General features: G+C 51.9%; 10 protein-coding genes across 10 annotated transcripts; 3 read left to right on the forward strand and 7 right to left on the reverse strand.

Annotated features, from left to right (window-relative positions):
• Positions 1 to 88: 88 nt before the first annotated feature.
• BO83DRAFT_376422 (uncharacterized protein) lies at positions 89 to 1,745 on the reverse strand. Its single transcript, XM_025530712.1, has one exon. It carries the CDS (start codon positions 1,320 to 1,322, stop codon positions 210 to 212), a length of 1,113 nt encoding a protein of 370 aa, XP_025390675.1. The 5' UTR covers positions 1,323 to 1,745; the 3' UTR covers positions 89 to 209.
• Positions 1,746 to 4,277: 2,532 nt separating this feature from the next.
• Positions 4,278 to 4,694, forward strand: BO83DRAFT_376424 (uncharacterized protein). Its single transcript, XM_025530713.1, has one exon. It carries the CDS (start codon positions 4,442 to 4,444, stop codon positions 4,601 to 4,603), a length of 162 nt encoding a protein of 53 aa, XP_025390676.1. The 5' UTR covers positions 4,278 to 4,441; the 3' UTR covers positions 4,604 to 4,694.
• A 625-nt stretch (positions 4,695 to 5,319) lies between these two features.
• Positions 5,320 to 6,259, reverse strand: BO83DRAFT_216515 (uncharacterized protein). Its single transcript, XM_025526771.1, has one exon. The coding sequence runs from the start codon at positions 6,036 to 6,038 to the stop codon at positions 5,568 to 5,570; it is 471 nt and encodes a 156-aa protein (XP_025390677.1). The 5' UTR covers positions 6,039 to 6,259; the 3' UTR covers positions 5,320 to 5,567.
• Positions 6,122 to 7,841, forward strand: flbB (the record flags this gene model as incomplete). The annotated part of the gene is made up of 5 exons (XM_025532674.1): positions 6,122 to 6,143; positions 6,488 to 6,568; positions 6,628 to 6,715; positions 6,775 to 7,323; positions 7,379 to 7,841. 5 exons carry the CDS (start codon positions 6,122 to 6,124, stop codon positions 7,839 to 7,841), a joined length of 1,203 nt encoding a protein of 400 aa, XP_025390678.1.
• Positions 7,842 to 8,212: 371 nt separating this feature from the next.
• Positions 8,213 to 8,806, reverse strand: BO83DRAFT_415346 (uncharacterized protein; the record flags this gene model as incomplete). Its single annotated transcript, XM_025534629.1, has 1 exon — positions 8,213 to 8,806. The coding sequence occupies exon 1, from the start codon at positions 8,798 to 8,800 to the stop codon at positions 8,213 to 8,215; it is 588 nt and encodes a 195-aa protein (XP_025390679.1). The 5' UTR covers positions 8,801 to 8,806.
• A 562-nt stretch (positions 8,807 to 9,368) lies between these two features.
• On the reverse strand, positions 9,369 to 10,468 carry BO83DRAFT_406543 (bZIP transcription factor; the record flags this gene model as incomplete). The annotated part of the gene is made up of 3 exons (XM_025533886.1): positions 10,274 to 10,468; positions 9,510 to 10,220; positions 9,369 to 9,406 (listed from the first exon to the last, which is right to left on the reverse strand). The coding sequence occupies exons 1-3, from the start codon at positions 10,458 to 10,460 to the stop codon at positions 9,369 to 9,371; spliced, it is 936 nt and encodes a 311-aa protein (XP_025390680.1). The 5' UTR covers positions 10,461 to 10,468.
• A 276-nt stretch (positions 10,469 to 10,744) lies between these two features.
• Positions 10,745 to 12,470, reverse strand: admA (ADAM family of metalloprotease ADM-A; the record flags this gene model as incomplete). Its single annotated transcript, XM_025533887.1, has 3 exons — positions 10,745 to 11,366; positions 11,426 to 12,356; positions 12,407 to 12,470. 3 exons carry the CDS (start codon positions 12,468 to 12,470, stop codon positions 10,745 to 10,747), a joined length of 1,617 nt encoding a protein of 538 aa, XP_025390681.1.
• An 816-nt stretch (positions 12,471 to 13,286) lies between these two features.
• On the reverse strand, positions 13,287 to 14,315 carry BO83DRAFT_333420 (putative short chain dehydrogenase/reductase; the record flags this gene model as incomplete). The annotated part of the gene is made up of 3 exons (XM_025528338.1): positions 13,287 to 14,005; positions 14,058 to 14,123; positions 14,176 to 14,315. The coding sequence occupies 3 exons, from the start codon at positions 14,313 to 14,315 to the stop codon at positions 13,294 to 13,296; spliced, it is 918 nt and encodes a 305-aa protein (XP_025390682.1). The 3' UTR covers positions 13,287 to 13,293.
• Positions 14,316 to 14,756: 441 nt separating this feature from the next.
• On the forward strand, positions 14,757 to 15,839 carry BO83DRAFT_356379 (alpha/beta hydrolase; the record flags this gene model as incomplete). The annotated part of the gene is made up of 1 exon (XM_025529195.1): positions 14,757 to 15,839. One exon carries the CDS (start codon positions 14,757 to 14,759, stop codon positions 15,837 to 15,839), a length of 1,083 nt encoding a protein of 360 aa, XP_025390683.1.
• Positions 15,840 to 16,205: 366 nt separating this feature from the next.
• Positions 16,206 to 18,291, reverse strand: BO83DRAFT_333426 (eukaryotic translation initiation factor 3 subunit D). Its single transcript, XM_025528339.1, has 2 exons — positions 17,976 to 18,291; positions 16,206 to 17,912 (listed from the first exon to the last, which is right to left on the reverse strand). Exons 1-2 carry the CDS (start codon positions 18,181 to 18,183, stop codon positions 16,360 to 16,362), a joined length of 1,761 nt encoding a protein of 586 aa, XP_025390684.1. The 5' UTR covers positions 18,184 to 18,291; the 3' UTR covers positions 16,206 to 16,359.
• Between the last annotated feature and the right edge of the window lie 384 nt (positions 18,292 to 18,675).

The following is an 18,675-nucleotide window of genomic DNA, read 5'->3' on the forward strand; positions in this document are numbered from 1 at the left end:
CATTAATACTCTTACGATTTCTATAGAAGTACTACTCCGCGTGAAATACTAAGTAGTACTATACAGAATGACAGGTCCAGATACAGCAGTAATTTTTGAAAGAGTATGTACATATATAGCGCATCGCTGATGCTCCACAAATATTATTTATACACTACGAAAAGAAACCCCCAAAGGTATTGGGAATTTGCATCCACCCAACATGATTCCTACGGCATCTGAATCACGACATCGTCTGCACTATCACGCCACTGCAGTCCCATCCTGCGAACGCGACGCTCACTCGCCAGGAATAAAAGCAGGTATATATGAGAAGCTAGCTCGCCCCATGCGTAGACCTTCAGGGTTACTGGTCTCGTTGTTTCACCACGATCCTCGGGTCCACCCTGAGGCGACGGTGCGGGTTTATCTGAGCCATCATCCTCCAGAATGCACCAGACACCCCAGCCAGCGCGACCTTCTTTGGCGATGAAATCCCTTAGGAAGGTCCAGAAGCGCGTGAAGAGTGGCATGTCCCAGGTGCAGCTGGAGCTTGGCTTTGGGTTGAGGGTGTCGGTGAGATTGAGGCGGAGGTACCAGTGTCCTCTTTCGAGGTCGTCGAGGGGTCGGGTTTGTTGGAGGGGAGTGTATGTGCGGGAGGGGTTGAGGCGGGTGGAGAGCATTTTTAGGGTCGGGGTGATGTGGGTTGTGAAGGGGTCTGTTGATATGGGAGGTGGGTTTGGTTTGATTTCTAGGGGGAGGTGTAGGGTGATGTCTTTTGGTGTTTGGGGGGCGGGCGCTTCTCTGGTGGTGATGGTGGTGGTGGTGGTGTCGTTGTTTGGTGAGCTGAGGTTGTTGAGATGTTCATCTGGGGATGTTGTACCGATGACTGGTGGAAGGGAGTCTAGACGACTTCGCTTCGTAGGGGGTAGGCCATTCGTATCGGTCGATTTGCGACGGGGTGTTGGACTTGGTTGGGGAAGGGCAATCTCCTGCAAGTCGACTGGCTCCGGGGGAATTCGCTCAGGCTGAGAATCGGGAATGACACTCATGGGGGTTCCGAGCGAGTCCTTGTCATGTTGACTTGGTCGCTGGGCTGGTGAGGCTGCTCCAGGGTCTGGAGGCTTGAGTGTAGAAGAGCTGGCATTGTGTTGTTCCTGGGTATAGGAGGGACCGGCTTCCGTTACAGCGGGGATGGCTTCGCTGTCCTCAGATCGTAAGGTTATGAGCTGACGAGAGAAAGGTTGAAAACTGAGGATTGCTTCGACCTGAGCGCGGTAGCCGGCATCATCGGCCACGGTGCTGGGGGCGGAGATGTGGACGAGCACTTCGGATTGTTGCATGGCATCGGAGGGGAGGTTGATAAAGAGCCTGGGCCGACATGGTGGGGCACTTGACTATCGGTGCAGACGTTTCAGTTTAGGCGGGACAAAGTGCCCTTTGCCCTGAGAGCAGAGAGGAACTATAGTAGCCTAGACTAGATGAAGGATGGAGTTGAACGAGAGAACAATGGACAGTAAAGGCAAGAGGGGGGAAAGGGCAGAGGGGAAAAGCACATGATAGGCGGAAGCATCGAAGATCACGAGTCATGGCGGCCTGAGGCGCGATCTCGATTGGGTGGATAGGCGGCCTTAGGCTGCCGATCCGCTCGATAGTTTCCGCGCCGTCCAAACAACTTCTCCTCTTCACTGAGCTCAGACGGGTCTCTGCTCAACCTCGTCCTCCCTTGAGATCCTCCCTAATCTCGATCTGACCCGGCTTCTCGGGGAGCTTCGTCGGCGATGATTCGGTCTTCAATTTCAATTGGGCCCGTGGTCTGTTGGTGAGCTAACTACAAGTATCTTGGTTTGTGATCCTGTTCGGTGATCGTCGTCGTGCGTCTAGCCTCGGCTTATCATTGATGGATTGGGACAATAATCGTGGACAATTGAATAGTGGCCATGCTCAGGGTGCCAGGACCACATCTTGGGTGATGTGATAATAATGGCGATTAGAGTCTGTACCATTGACGAGCTATCTATCTTTACCAAACCAAGGTGTTCGAGGCTTCGAGCCACCGTCATCGCTACCCACCTGGCATTTTGACTCTAACTCGAACGTGTTTATTCGATGGCCGGGAGTGTCTTCCAGCCTTCAGAGAAATGACCGTGCACTACCCAATGGGTAGTACGGAGTACCCTTGGGTGTTGGTTGGGGAGTGCTCTGTGCACTACGTATGGGCTCGCATTGTGGGAGAGCCCCTCGGGGACCAGGAATTCAATGTTCACGAAACCTGCAGCAGACAAAGAGGGACAGAAAAAGCAAAGAGACCCCGGAAAGGGGCGATCCCGGTCAGTTACATCACCTCGATTTGCAGGGCGCGCGCGTGTGTGTGCACTATCCCATCTGTAGGTCTTATGCGGGAATAACGCGGTAGTTATGAGGTACAATGAAGCAACTCCGACAACTTGATCAACGAGCGCGTAATCTGCTTACCTGTCCGGGCAAAGAGCGATGAAACGTCGACCGACTGGCACGATCACGATGGGATCGAGTGGCATCTCCTCCTCCTCCTCCTCCTCCTCCTCCTCTCCCCCCCCCTTACAGTGGGATAACCACGGCGGCAGGAGCAGGAAGGTGCATACATCCAATCATCCACTAAGCTCCGGATGTAGGTACCGCACCGAGATAGTGTCCACTTGACCACCTCGCAACCCGGCAGCTCGCGCATGCTTATTCCTAATGACGCAGCACAGCCGGAGCGTTGGGGACAGTAGATTTTCCTGTGCCTGCCACTAATGAATAATAAACGTATAGCGCTATCCTGGACCAGGCGACTAGTCCGAGGCTTCTGTGTGGGCAGTGGGGCTGATGGGCCCGTTGAACACGGACTGGTGAACCAGACAAGCCCCAAAGAAAAACGATTGTGGGTTTGCAAACGAAGAAAGTTAAGCCCAGAGCAGGATCAATACCCCCTCAAAGAAATCATGCAGTGTCTACGGGAGTACTGTGGATGGTCAGAAGGTGGAGGGAGTGCAAAAAGAGAAAAGAAGAGGAAAAAAAGCAAAAAGGGACAGGCTCGACGGTTGATCAACCAAGGAGAACCTGTTTTCCCAAACCCATCGGTCCGGGTCGCAGCGAAATTAAGTCAAGAGTGTTACACACGGCGCCTGCCTCTATTCTGAGATGTCAATTGAGGGATGGCAAAGGTGGGAAGAAGGGCAGGACTTTTTGGGGGTGGGGGTGGTGGTGGAAGTAGTCCGCGGAGGCTGACGGAGCACTACTACTGGGCGACAGGCGACAGGTAAGAATGGTTTCTGGTACGACAGCCGGGGGGACGATCGATCGAACCGCCGGGCCAAAGAGATGCGCCATATATCAGATTCGTGAGCACTTTTTTTATTTTTCTTTTCTTTCCATCTCCTTTCTTAATCACTCCATTTTCTGACTTGCGTCTCTCTGATCCTCTGAGTGCATGAGGCTAGGACTGAAATAGAATGGAAGAGGAATAAAAGGAGGAAGAAACAAAGATAATAAAATAATAATAATTATTATGATTATAAAACCACTTATAGTAGCACCTGTTCGATCCGGATAGCAGAGAGACGAACCATTGCCGCGGATTTAGTGACGATGAGGAGGAGGAGGATGAGTACGGAAGTAGTAGCACGACTGATTATTGACGATGCAGCGAGGATCCCGATTCACAATTACTCGGAGGGGGGAGAGGCCAGCAGAGACAGGCAGACGTGAGGGGCGACGACGATTCAGAGGAGGATAAAAAAGAAAAAACCAATAGCCAATAACCGCCGAGTGACTGGATGCCTGGCCGATCACACCCGGTTAGTTGTTGCTTCACTCCACACGGGCAGATGCTTTGCTTCTCATCCTTCTTGAGTTCTTTGACAGGAACACGAATAGTGAATAATTGAATGATCACTCATTAATATATGGTTTCTCACTTATGTAATGTTTTTTGTGTGAGGAAGGGAGGGAGAGAGAGTATAGTGCAGTAAGGTTAAGCTGGTTGTGTAGCCCATTTCCAGTACTACATTTATCGTAGTACTACTAATACTAAATTACTAAATACTAAAGCCGAGGCAAGATCGGGACAGCCAGAAACGAGAGGGAGAAAGAGAGAAGAGAGAAGAGGAGGGAGGGGGGGGGAGTGGAGGGAGAAGCTGCACTAGTCTGAAACGGGCCGGGGAATGTGTAGACTGTAAGGTACACCCTCTTTGCTGTCTCTCTCTCTATCTGTCTCTTACTTTCTGACCTCTTTTTCTTTTTCTTTTTCCCCTCTGCACTGCTGCTTTCTGTCCCTCCCTCCCTCCCTCTCTCTCTCTTTTTGGATGAGCATTTTTGGGGTATGATAATTATTGTATCGTGATTATTTTATTCTTTCGACCATTCCCCTTTTTACTGTGAAGTTTGATTCCTTTTGATTTCTGTAGCCTGTATGCTGTATTTATTTTATTTTTCAAAAATGAATAATCATGGTCGATATTTGATTTTCTTCTTGGTTATCACATTTATTCATTTAATCATTTTGGATTTTCCTCTTATTTCTTTTTTAGATTCTGCAAATTCACGATCAATTCTGTCATCGACCAATCCATTCCCTTCCCTCCTGTACAATTCCAATTAAAATCTGTGCCTGGATCTATTGTGACTACTAGTGGACGCCCCGGGTGCATGGCAGGCACCAACCACTACTAAGTTGATGATGCTGCTACTACTAGACTGTAACTGAATTAACTAACGCCGTGTGCCTGGCCTTTGCGCCGACCGCTGGAGTGTCTCTTTGCTGGGTCCGTGAAGAAAAGGGAAGGGAGATGCACGCAACGAGCCAATAATGCTCGGGACCGCTAGAAGGCTTGACAGGGTCTCCCCCGTCGATATAACGCCGGCTCGCCTACGGATGACCAACTTAACTTCGGGTCCCGAACGAGTCGATACTAACTATCGTCGCTCTCCATTCATCCAAACCGAAACTAGTCGACTATCCAGGACAGTAGTGGGTGTCCACTCACTCACTCACTCACTCACTTACTCTCTCTTTTCACTCTTTTCACTCACACACACACACACTCTCTCTCTCTCTCTCTTTCACTGACTTGCCACAAGGGTATTATTCTGTCTCTTTCTTCTTTTCCCTCTTCCTCCTCTTTCTTCCTCTTCTTCCTCTCACTCCCTCCCTCTCACTCCCTCTCTCTCACTCTCTCCACTCACCCTCATACTTACTATCTATCTACTCTTTTTTCTTCCTCCACCATCTCTCTCCCCCTTTCAACCTGCAGCTTCAAGTCTCAACTGAAACTCGCCCTTTTCTGACACACCCCATACTTACATCCAATCCATCCATCAACTCCCGCCCACCACACCCGCCGCACCCACTTTCTCTCTCTCTCCTACCTTACCTTACTTACCTAGTACTCCAACAGAGAGGTACTACTACTACCACTACCAAGAATCCACAAATCAACATACCAAACTTAACTTATACATTTATCCACCTTCAACCCACGGATGGTAAACGGGCAACCGGGCAAACCTTCCAATTAATCAATTAATCGATATTATTGCCTGGCCGTTTTTCCGCCCCCGCCAGCCTATTTCCCATCTGCTCCATTCAGATCTCTCCTTTTCCCCTGGTCCAGAGCTCGTGTGGTGGCTCCCCTCCTCCACCCCCCAAACTCAGGTCCCCATCGGCCGCGCACTTTCGGGGAAAACGTCCGACCCTGCCGGTGCGTATATCTTGTTCCCCAACGGTGAAAGACGCTTGGACAGGAAAAAAAAGAAGGAATCCACTTGACTACCAAATCAAAGTCCATTTTAAGGCTGACAACGGTCCAGATTGATTGATTGATTGAATGAATCTCGCTTTCATTTAATCTGCTGTCGGTTCCTCCTCCTCCTCCTCCTCCTCCACCGTCTAGTCCCATCAGATCCTGTCTCTCTCTTTCTCTCTCTCTCTTTCTTCGCTTCCCCTCATTCTTCCCGCCTCCGTCCTCCGCTTCGTCGGTGTCCTCCGTCGGCCATCTTCTGATCGCGCCGGTCGCATTTCTCCCAATCACCCTCATTCTTCATCGTCATCACCACCATCATGACTTCCATAAATGGTGGTCCGATGTCTGTGGACCTGAGTGCGGGCAATCGCCAAACCATGACACCAGAGGCTATGCCAAGTAAGTTCCCGGCTTCCTTTGCCCTGGAGACCTCGCATTGCTTGTATGCCTGTGGTGATACGATCGGCGCCCGTTTTTCATTTCATCTCTGCTTTTTCTGGGGAACATGTGTGATGGATACACAGAGCATCCCGGATGGGGGAAAGGCTGCAGTCGGCACCGTTCGCTCGTTACCTACCGTTTCTTGATTCTGTCATCTGCACCGCCTGCATGTTGTATGACGTGATGTGCTGTACCTACATGTCTTTCCTCATTTCGTGATAATTTGTTGCTTGTTGTGTCTTGCATCGCTTTGCTTCGGAGAGGATCCCGTCAATTGCCCGCTCTGACCACACTGCATGCAGGCCAACCCAATTCCAGACCCTCGACAATCGGGGCCGACTTTTTCAAATTCTTCAGCGGCACACAGAAGAAGGTTACTCGAGGTTTGTGCTACCGTATGTTCACTCTTGTCCGCACTCGTTGTAACCCGACTCCCTTCTAGATGGTCAACCGGCCAAACGACGTGGTCCCAAACCCGACAGCAAACCCGCCCTTACCAGACGACAGGAATTGAATCGCCAGGCTCAGAGGTACGTGGCTCTCCCGTCTCTGCAATTTATTCTAGGAACAGATGCCAACGACTGTTTAGAACTCATCGCGAGCGCAAGGAACAATATATACGGGCGTTGGAAACGGAGGTGTCGCGGTTGCGAGAGGCATACACACAGGAGATTTCGGCGGCCAACTTGACTGTGGTTCAACACCGGGATATGGTGCAGTCGCTATCGGACGAGAACACCATCCTGAAAGACATCCTCACGGCCCATGGCATCAACTACGAACCCGAGCTCGAGCGGCGCAAGGCTGAACGACCCACGATCGGCTATCAGTCTAGCCCATTTGCCAGCAGTAGCACGGGATCGCAGCCCACCGGCGTTGCTCCTTCCAATCCCTCGACGAACAACATGTACACCACACCACCGACCACCGTCTCCGCAAGCCTGAGTCCGATCACCACGGGGATTGAGCAGATTGATGTGTCGTCGAGCGAGATGTCACCACCGCAAGGGCCGTATCAGGCCGCCCCGTGTGACGCCCTAGCGACGCTCGACCAGATCGCGCCGGTGAGCCGGGCACCGAGGCACCCATCGGGCATCTTTGAGGAGCACCCCCAGCTACAGATTGACTTTATCTTGACGTATGAACCGCCACATTTCGTCTAACGGAAGATTGTATGACTGACTGCTGTCTAGATTGGAATCGCCGTGTCGCGAACATACCGACTATCTCTGCCGCCGATCGATCACGGAAGCCGATGACGAGGACATGCCATTCTCGGGTCACGCCTTGATGGCGACCTGCCCGCCGCCCAGTTACATCGCCAACACCTCGAATGAACAAACTTATCCGCATAAGACCTACGATCTCCCTCATGCCAACCTGTCGACCCTTCTCAACCTCAGTCGGCAGCTCGTGACGGACGGACAAATCACGCCTATCATGGCGCTGCAGTGTTTGAAGAATCACGAGCTCTACCGCAGCCTGACCAAGGACGACGTCAAAGTGATCATTGAGACGTTGAACACCAAAGTGCGCTGCTACGGCTTTGGCGCGGTGGTGGAAGACTTTGAACTGATGGACTGCCTGAGCAGTGTTCTCGGAGCCAAGGTCGAGGGCGCCCTTTCCCATCCCGGCGATGAGATGATGTATTCGTGAGCTGAGGGCAGAAGTGGGCGATCTGGATGGAGTTTATGAGGTGATTATTTATGGGTTTGGGTAATTGTTCTAACAGGGTTTGCTTTGGCGAGGTGTATATAAAAGCTCTGGGAGCAAGGCTGTTCTTTTCTTCTGATTCTCTTCTTCTGATCCTCTTCTTCCTGTGGGGTTTAACTGCCAGAGCGCACTGGCCATACAACTTGTTAATCTTGAGTGTCTTCTTCTATTCTTCTCTCAGTGTTGGATCTTCCCAGTTGATTTAAGCTATACCACCCATTAATCAATAATCACGAGAACCACGAATTGCATACACACCCACCCACCATATATCTCCAATCCCACAATAAACATAAAACATAACGTAATAATAATCAAACAGAAATAGTAGTAGTAGTAGTCGTAGTAATAATATCCCCCCTAATCCTCCCCACCACCTCCCTCACCTTCTCCCACTCCCCATCCTTCAGAATCCGATACACTCTCCCCAACTCATCATCATCATCCTCTTCTCCCAAACTCTCCCCATTTTCCAATCTCTCAATCAGTAAACCCCCGTCCTCTAACACATTACCCTCACCCCCCATGATTGATTCCTCATGATTTACATTATGTTCATGATCATATTCATGATCGCTAATCTGCTGTCGTAGCCGATTCACCTCCGCCCTCAACTCAGCTATCATCTCCGCTTGCGCAATCGCCTGCCTGTCTTCATCCGGCACGGCGTATTTACATTCGTGCGCGATGTTCCGCGCATTGCATGTTTCGCAGGGTTGGAGGCGGTTGCACTGGTTGCATCTCCCCCGGGAAGAGGGGGATTGATTAGATGGGATGGGATGGGATGGGATGGGATGGGATTGGAGGGGAGGGGATCTATTTACCTTGACTTTTCGGGTTCGGCAGGGGAGGCAGGATGCCGTAGGGCGGGATTTCGGGCGGTTGGGGAGGGAGGTGGGCATGTTTGTTATTCCTCTTGTTTTCTTTTCTTTTCTTTTCTCTTAGGAGGGGGGTGGTGAAGTAGGGAAGTAAGTGATTGTTGGAGGTGGATTAGGTGATTAGAATTTAGTGGGTTGGTTAAGTTAGTAGTTAACTTAGTTAAGTAGACGGGAATGAGTAATCTAACCTTGTTTGGTTTGATTTGGGTTGGTGGCGTGGCTTTGGTCATAGTTTTGGGTATAGTGATAATGTATGAATGAGGTTGTCTTCTACGTATTGAATAGTTTGTAGTAGTTATGTAATTTGTTTAAATATGTTGATTTGGAATTGATGTTGATATTTGTATATAGTATGGTGTATATGGCGCGTGAGGTTGTTTTAAATGACAGTTGTTGTTGGAATTTGGTGAAGTAGTCAAACTGTAACTCTAATTTTATTTTGTAGTTAAATTGGTCAGTAGTATGTAGGTATGGAATGGAATGTGGTGACTGGTGACATGGTATGTGGAGGGAGTCAATAATGTGTCATATTGATCTCCTTCAAGTCCCATACTAAAAGAGTATACTTCATTCCACACAACCACCCTTAATTTTAAGAACCAACAAGACAGGACTTTCTCCTCCATAACACTCTAATCTACCAACTCATCCATTACATCAAACCAGCATGCTATGCTATGCTATCAAAACACTAACTTCCCCTCCCCCCTCCTCCCCCTCCAATAATCCGTACTTCTCCTCAACTCCCCCAACCCCAGCACCACCCACCTCCACTTCCTCAAAAACGCCTCCGTGACCTCCCAATTGCACGGATCCCATGGCACGCCCCACACCACCAACGTCGCCCCAGAGTTCCGGGTATCCCAAAACGCCATGAGATCCCGACACAGCTCGTCCTCATCTAGGTAGCCCGTCGCAGCCGCGACAATCAACCGGTCTCGCATCTCGGGGAACGGGAAGAAGTCCAGCCAGGGGTGGTGCGGGATGAGGCGTTGGAGAGGCGTGGGGCGGAGACTCTCCGGGAGGGTGGAAATATCGATGTTTGGAAAAGGGGATGGGGTGTTGAAGATTGAGAGGGCGTCGTCGGGTCGGAGGTGTGCGGGTGTCATGCCCAGCAAGCGGATGTTGTCGATGATGGCTCGGTGGACGTTTAGCCGGGAGAGACTCAGCAGGTGTTCCAGACGGGGACTGTTGGTGAGGTAGCTTTGGATGGCGAGGGTGGTGAGGGTTTCGTGGACGTGGGGGATGTTGATGTTGGTGGGGGCGAGGGGGCAGTGGTGATTATCTTCTTCTGCAGCTGCAGCTTTGTTTGATGGGGATGTTGATGATGTGGGGTGGTGGATTATGGTGGAAGGATGGGCAATTAGGGTTTGGGATTGAGTGGTGGAGGTAGATGATGATGAGGAGGAGGAGGAATCCCCCGTAGTGGCTTTATGTTTCTGCCCTAGTTTATATAGTCAGATTAATAACCAACACTCAGGTTGGAGGGAAACATACGATAAGCCCGTTGATTCAACCTATTCTGCAACCGACGACGGTGGGTTCGATCGCTGACCCCCGTCCAATCATCTTCAGGCGTCCAGAGATGTTCTAGCTGAGGCATCGACCGAAGCGTCACAATATTTGATGTTGATGATGTAGAAGCTATCGGATCCATTTGGGGTGGTGGTTCGTGTCGAGACATGATGATGTGGGTTATTGGTTATTGGTGGATGCAAAGTTGCTGACACGGCGGAGCTGCAGGCTTATTTATGCAGGGCTAGTCTACCAGTAGTTGACCCACTTGGGGGAACGGTGATTCTTCGGTCTGAACGTTAATCTCTAGGCTGAAGTTCTGGAAATGTTGTTCTGATAGATAAGCCTGGGACGGTGGGGGCTTTCATTTTCATGGACCGGGATTTGTTCGAAGCGGGAAACTTAGAATCATTAAAAGTCTACTTATTTTGTTCCATACACATAGCTGTGTAACTATCGGTATATATGATTATCTACTTCTCTAGAGAGAGGAGGTTCATCCTGTTTATCCACTCTTCTCCTTCCACAACAACATCGCCAAACAATAGCAATGACTATCCCAAGAAGCAACCCCCCTCCTATACCAGCAGCCAGTCCAATAACCAGCGGTTCATATCCTCCTAACGGACGGCGATCCTCACTACCTTCGCAGCGTCCAGATGGGCAACGGCCACTGCCACTATCGCATTGCGAGCCACTTACCAATCGGCAGTTAACGCAGCAGGAATTGGAATTGTCCGCGCAGTTCTCACCGCAATCGCACTCCTCGCCGTCCTCGACAATGTCATTACCGCACTCACCAGCAGGGGTACTTGGACCACTGATCGTAGGTCCGGTATCATTACTGTGCACGAGACAGTCATCCTCTACTCTGCCAGAGCGAAGCAAGGAGCACACTTGTCTACTAGTGCAGGGCGAAAAGGACGTCTGGTAGGACGTGGAAGATGGGTTCATGATATACTGTCCGCCGGCGTCGCAAGAGCTCGAGGACAAAGGGCAGCAATCCCCATTCGAAGTGGAGCAGGTTTGAGAGTCACAGTCATGGGTCGCGCCGAACATGTGGCCGGATTCGTGGCTAGACATGCAAGAGAAATTAGTATGCCTCATAAGGTATGATTGGTCAAGAGGACTTACGCAAAAACCTGCCATTGATTGGAAGTCCGCGCCACTACATTTGCCCCGGAGTAAGTCGTGCAGAGCCCTCCCACGATGGACACACCCACCACGTTCCCGGTGGGACAGTTGGTCATCAGAGTCCAGTAGGCATTGGGGTCGTAATGCCAGCGTCGCCATGAGGCAAATTGCTGGAGTCGCCAGTCCAGATTCCCTCTGGAGCAGCCGACATTCCATGGGGTGTCTCGCTGGGGTGTGTCGGGACATGACTCGTCGCTGATGGTGAAGTTGCGGATGGCGAGAGAGATGTTCCATGTCCTCTCGTAGACCTCTGATGCGGTGTTCACCATGCTGATTAGTCCTCGGCGGAGCTCATCTGTGGATGAGAATGCGGCGCGGTAGGAACAATCTGTGGCGAGACCGATCAAAGCCACTCTCCGGGGCCGGGAGCAGGTGTTGTCTTGGGTGGATTGGCGGGGGAAGACTGTGTTCTGAGAGAGTGTGCTTATGGCATCTCCAGATGTGGTGATTTCCATGTGCGGATAGGAAATATTGGACTGCGTGATCAGGTTGATGTGATATTGTTGATCGAACAGCGTGAAGGCTCCCTCGAACAGCGGGCTTGTCCCATCCTGGATGAGATATATACGTGCTCGTCCTGCCGGATGCCATGCATTGCTGGACGAATTTACCAGGACGTCACCCCGAAACACTCTTTCCCTATCTCCATTGAGTGATTGGGGTTCTGTGCCGTTCAGATACTCGATATAAGTATCCGGGGCAAGAATGTCCCGATTCGGTTCCAATTGCAGCCGCACCGGGCCACCATGTCCAGGAACCCCTATAGTAATGTCCAGTTGGCCGTTGACCGAGCTAGTCCGGGACTGGGGGTGAACCACGACCTGCTCGAGTCGGGCTACATATTCTGTGGCTGGGTTTCGAACCGAATGGCCTAGTAATGTAAGGGTGGTTCTCAACAGCAGGATTAGGTACATGTCATACCTAGAACATTTCGAATTAAATTGAATGTGCACACCACCGAAAGAACATCACAGAAGATCCTCATGGCAGTTTTGTACTTCGATGCAGATCGAATATTCTCAACCGCCCATGATGCGTTGCTTCTTTCATGATCTGTATATATACTCCATAATGAAGAATCCTACCAGTAAACACGCAGACATAAACATCGTAATGGGCTATACACATCATATCTAGGCAACAGAATACTCATTATCCTAGCAATGGATAGATGGTAGAGGCTGAGCTGCTATCTCCGACGCACGATCCGAATTGAGGTCAGTCCAGTAAGCCAGGACTCCACCGCCATAAGCAGCACCCATCAGAGCTCATGATGCACTGCCACATAAGGGACATTTGTAATCATCCGACTCGAACCAGCATCCGGATGCAGATCGTGATGATGTCGATAGCATAGTTGAGAGAGGGAAGTACGAATTTGTTGCGTGGATGTGTATTCAGCCAAGCGTGCCAAGATCAACTGGGACATCGCATAGGCAGTGCTAGCCTGACAAAATGATGTTGCCTGAAATTCCAAGTCATTCTAGAAGACACACCCTAGATGAAGAAGTTGTGAGGGACACAAAACACAGACAGCGGAAGAAGATAAACTTGGCTGCTATCCGGCACTAATGCATCTTGCTTACGCCAAGCCAGACCCGCTCTTCACCAATCCATCAATCACCATCCGGGATGCTATTGAGCCGGGAGACCCTTAGCCATGGAAGGATACCAACCCTGGTTGATGCTATGCTATCTCCGGCCTCGGCCTCATTTATGGACCCATGCGATTAACGTGAATGATGAATACCAAACATAACATGTTCAATAACTGCCGACAATCTACCGAACTACACTACATACAACATCTACCCAAACAACCCTGCCTCCACCGGGGCACTGCAAATCTGCATTTCCTGCACCTCCCTCAGCAGCGCATCATCCCCGAAATCCTCCAAGTCCAAATCCATAAACCCCTTCTCCGCCCACTTCCGAGCCGTCACAAAGAACGAATGCCCATTAACCCTCCCATCTGCCAGGATTCTCAACAAGCAGCGCCCTGCATCCTCCGCTGTGGCAAACTCCACGCCGGCCCGCTTACAGTGTGCAAATGCCTCCTCGGACAAAATCCCGGTGTGCACATACCACGGGCTAATCACATTGACTCGGGACCCGTAGTAATGGGCCGTCCGACGCAGGGAATGCATGATTCCACGCATCGCCCACTTACTGGCACAGTACTGCGGCGAGCGTGGCACGTCGAGGAACGCCGCGCCTGAGCCGATAAGAATCAGGCAGGTATCTTCTTGCTCTGGGGTAGGTGTGGTTCCGTTCTGGCGGATGAAGTGGTGCATGGCTAGTTTGGCTGTGTAGAGAGGACCTTTGATGTTGATGTCGATGATGCTTAGGTCTGGTTCGGGTAGAGAGTCCGGTCCTGGCTGGAAAATTTCATCTACGCGGTGGATGCCGGCGTTTGCAACCACGTAGTGGATCCGGTTGGTTGGGGAGAAGGTGACTGCTGCTTCGAATAGGCGGACTTGGTCTGTCCAGGTGCCGGTTGAGCAGGGGATGAATTTGGTGCTTGGGGGTTGAGTCAGCGTAGCGGATGATGGCAGCATTGGGAAAAAGTTACCCCGGTAGCTCGGCTTCAAGTTTCTGACCTTTCTGTGTGTCGATGTCACCGATACAGACGTAGACACTATCATTGAACCTGCGTTAGCCCTGAATAGAGGGAGAGGCGATAGACATACCCTGCTGCGACGAGAGCGCGGACATAGGCTTCACCAAGGCCGTTGGCACCGCCTGTGACGATGGCAGTTTTGCCTGCCAAGGAGCTGCAGTCTGCGTCCTGGGAGCAGTCGACTGGGCCAGTGTGTACGTAGGGCGGCATTATGAATGAGGATAGATGTCCGTTGTCTGTCTTGTCTTGGAAGACGGAAGAGAAGGACAATCGGGGGATGCCTTTATGTGCTTGCGAAGTGGGGAAGCAGTGATGTCCATGGGATCAATGTAGCATGGATCAGACATTAATACAGTCTAAAGACTTCGAGACAATAACCAACCATATGAAACCGTTACTGTGGGTAGCTTACGCCCCACAGTAAGCAAGTCGCATTAGCATGACGAGGCCCAGAAGTGATCTACTTCTCAACTCCCTCCAAACATGACAATGCCCCTGACGAATATCACAATCACGCAACGAGCCATCACGATATTGCAGATACAATGGTTATAAAAGCCATGTACTCACCTACTTCAAGAACCACAAATCAACACAACCATCCAACTACCAACCCAAACCCTCAAAGCCACTCTCAGTATCTGCATTACCATGAAACTCCCAGCACTCCTCCTCGCCCCAATCCTGCATACAATATGCACCACGGCGCAAAACCTCTCCTACGGGGCCGACAACTTCTACCGAAGTAATCTGGTAACCCTGCAACCAGTGACCTTCCCAACGCAATACCAAACCCTCATCGCCGGCAACCTCTTCATCCCCAACAACCTCACCACCTCCACCCCGGCGCCCGCCATCATCGTGGGCCACCCCATGGGCGCCGTAAAAGAGCAATCCGCCAACCTATACGCCACCAAAATGGCCGAACGCGGCTACATTACCTTATCCATCGACCTCCCCTTCTGGGGCAGCAGCACCGGCACTCCTCGCAACGCCGTCTCACCCGACCTCTACGCCGAAGCCTTCAGCGCCGCAGTCGACTACCTCGGCAGCAACACCACCACCACCATCACCACCATCCCCTCCATCCCCCACCCCATCACCATCAACCGCAACCGCATCGGCGTCATCGGCATCTGCGCCAGCGGAGGCTTCGCTCTCAGCGCGGCTAAAATCGACCCCCGCATCAAAGCCATCGCCACCGTCAGCATGTACGACATGGGCACCGTCAACCGGCAAGGTCTGCGCCACTCGCAGAACCTCACCCAGCGTCAGAAAGTGATTGCCTCCGCTGCGCTGCAGCGCTGGCCTGAGTACGAGCACCCTGGCGGAGCGACCCATCCCACTGGATACACTAGCGGTACGCCGAACACCCTCACGGCTAATGCTAGTGCCGTGGATCGCGAGTTCTATGACTTTTACCGCACGGTGCGTGGCGAGTTTACGCCGCTGGGTTCCACGCCGGAGTTGACTACGCATCCGACGGTGACGAGTTACTTGAAGTTCATGAACTTTTATCCCCTCGAGGATTTGGATGTCATTGCGCCTAGACCCGTGCTGTTTGTTTCGGGGGATCAGGCCCATTCTAGGGAGTTTAGTGAGAATGCGTATAGGGGGGCTAGTGAGCCGAAGGAGTTGTTGTGGGTGTCTGGGGCTGGGCATGTTGATTTGTATGATCGTGTGGAGTTGATTCCGTGGGAGAGAATTGAGGGGTTTTTTGGGAGGAATTTGTGAATTTGATTGGTGGTGGAGGGGGAAGGGAGATGAGGTTGTTAAGTAGTTGTGGAGGAATGAGGATAGATGTTAGGGTTAGATTGGGGGGAGTTATTTGGAATACGAGTATACTGTTGTGGAGATGGTGTGCTGTGGAATATTGTAGAATTATTCAATGCTATGAAGGGACTGTAAATATGCTCCTTATTCATGACACATTATTGAGTCCATCCAACATACGGCTGTATATGGGGTGGATAGGGGCGAGAATCCGAATTGTTGCCTGATTATTCCACTTGTAGTTTACTTATAGTTCGCTTGTGTGAATCTACTACTTAATGTCTGCTTTACGTGACTGCAAGGTAGGTAGTGATGTAGAAATCTACTGGACTGCGTGCGTCGTGCGATTGAATTATAATCTGTAGAACATAATGGACAAACTCTATGTTGAGACGTCGTTCGTAACTAACTTTTGAAAGCAAGGACAATCAATATGCACATGAGATAGAAGAAGATAAGACCATCATGACGTGGCTTCCGTTTACTCATCAGCCTCCTCCTCAGCAGCCTCCTGCTCCTCAGCAGCGACCTCCTCTTCCTCCTCAAAGGTGGTAGCAGGGACGCTGTACAGACGCAGCACAGGACGGTTGGGGTCCTTGATAAGGACGTACTTGGTGACCTTGTCCTCATCCTCATCGGCATCGAGGGCACGGATACGGTCAACAATAGTACGGACGATACCCCAACCGTTGCTGAGGTTCAGGTTCATCTGGGCAGCCAGATCACGGGGCTTGTAGCCGACAACACCGAGAACGACGTGGCCAGCGGCAGAGCGGGGGTTAGCACGGGAGACGAAACCCAGCTTCATGCCGTCAGCCTTGGCGAGGATGGCCTGGGTGGTCCAGCGGGCGAGCTTGACGCTGTTGTTCTTCATCTCGGTAGCGACAACGGCACCACGCTGAGACCAGAGCTTGCTGCGCCAGTCGAGAGCGCCACCGGAGCCCTGGGCCTTGCTGTCGAACTCGTTGAGGGCCTTGACGAGCAGCTGCTGGTCCTCGCCGTTGACGGGGTTCTTCATGAGGGCGTCGACCTCGGTACGAACGATCATGTTGACGGGCTCGTCGTCGCGCTCCAGGGACAGGTCGAAGCGGCGGTACTTGTAGGCCTTGGAGGCGAGGGGCTCGGTCTCCTCGGCGGCGTTGTAGAAGGGGTTGGGGTGGGCCAGGGAGACCTTGCTGTCCTCGGACTCGACGACGGTCTGCAGGGCGAAGTTGTGGTTGATGAAGGTGGCCTCCATGGCCAGGGCGCTGGGGGTGTTGATGGCATCCTGCTTGTTGGCGGAGTCGGCCAGCTCAAGGGGAGCGTCGGCGGCGTTCTCGTTGACGGTGACCAGGTCCAGGGAGGCGCCTTCGCGCTTGTCGAAGTAGATCTTGTTGCCCTGGTGAACGATGACAATGTCCCAAGAGTAGACACTGCGGGGAGCGCACATAAGCATGGACAGGATATCCGAGGTGGCGAAGATGGTGGCCTCGTTCTTCTCGGCCAATTCCTGGATGACGGGGTCCTGGGTGGTGGTGACGTTGTAGGCGGCACGGTCGAGGGACTGGAGACGGCGCTCGGCGTTCTTGACAGGGGCCTTGTCGTAGGACCGGTCGTAGTGGTAGAGGAAACCGTACGAGTCGACGTCCTCACCCTCGGGGGCCTCGAGGTTCAGCTTGGACAGACGGCTGAAGTCAACCTCCTCCAGCATGTTCCAGTCGGGGCGGACGTTGACCGAGGGCTCACGGGTGCGCTGGGGCTTGTCGTAGTCCTTCCAGCCGAAGCGACGGCCACGGTTGCCACGGCCGCCAGAGCGGTTGTCGTAGTAGCGGTCACCACCCTGGCCACGGCCAGCACCCACACGCTGGAAGCCGGCGCGACCACCGCGCTGAGCACCACCGCGCTGGGCGCGGCCACGGAAGACGGTACCACCGCCGCGGCCGAAGGTACGCTTAGCGGAGCTGCGGGTGTTGTCGACAACGGAGAAGGAGGATTCGTCTTCGGCGACCTGGACGGCGAAGAGGCTGGAGGAACCGGCACCATAGACTTGCTGGTCTGGAGAAAACAGAGTTAGTTGCTTTGTCTTGGCTTGGCTGGATATATTAGGATATGGTATACCTCTGTAGTTGCGGTTGTAGGCCTGGCGACCGGCACGGTTAGGGTCCTTGGACTCGGCAGTCCAGTCAGCCATACGGCCCAGCTTGTCACCCTTGGAGAAGGGAGCGTAGGGGACGCCCTCCAGCATGTTGTCGCTGGCGGTAGCGGGGCCCCAGGTGTCTTCGGCCGGCAGAGCGGCGACGATGTCTGCGATAGAGATGGGAGCCATAATGTCTGACTTAGGGATGGCCCTTAGATAATAGGAATTATAAAAGGAAAAGAAAGAAAAAAAAACCCAGCTGGGAGAGTCTGGGGAAGATGAGAGGGGAGGATCGCAGACGGCGGATATTGACCGACTTGGGCTTCACTTTCGACTTTGCACTTTTTGTGTCGCGAGTCTGTGGCGCGACAAGTCTTGGCATGAGCCGCATGCACCGCCACAGATACGATAACAGTCAGGTGACTGCATAACAGCTATGCAGTGACTATCTATGTGCTGAGTAAGGTAATTATGCATTGTCTGTTATGCACGCTATCTACGGTTCTCCAGTGGAATTGCTTTTTGTCTTATCATCATCATCCAAATTCATGTTATGCCCGCTTATCTCTCATATAATAAAATGCATGACAACATACTTGATAGATCGACAATGAATTTACTAATTGCTCAACTAACTATTGGCTTCCCCCATCCCTCAGTCCGGTTAAATCTCCGATCCCA

The sequence above is a fragment of the Aspergillus eucalypticola genome, assembly GCF_003184535.1.
Source record: "Aspergillus eucalypticola CBS 122712 chromosome Unknown BO83scaffold_6, whole genome shotgun sequence".
Taxonomy (NCBI): domain Eukaryota; kingdom Fungi; phylum Ascomycota; class Eurotiomycetes; order Eurotiales; family Aspergillaceae; genus Aspergillus; species Aspergillus eucalypticola.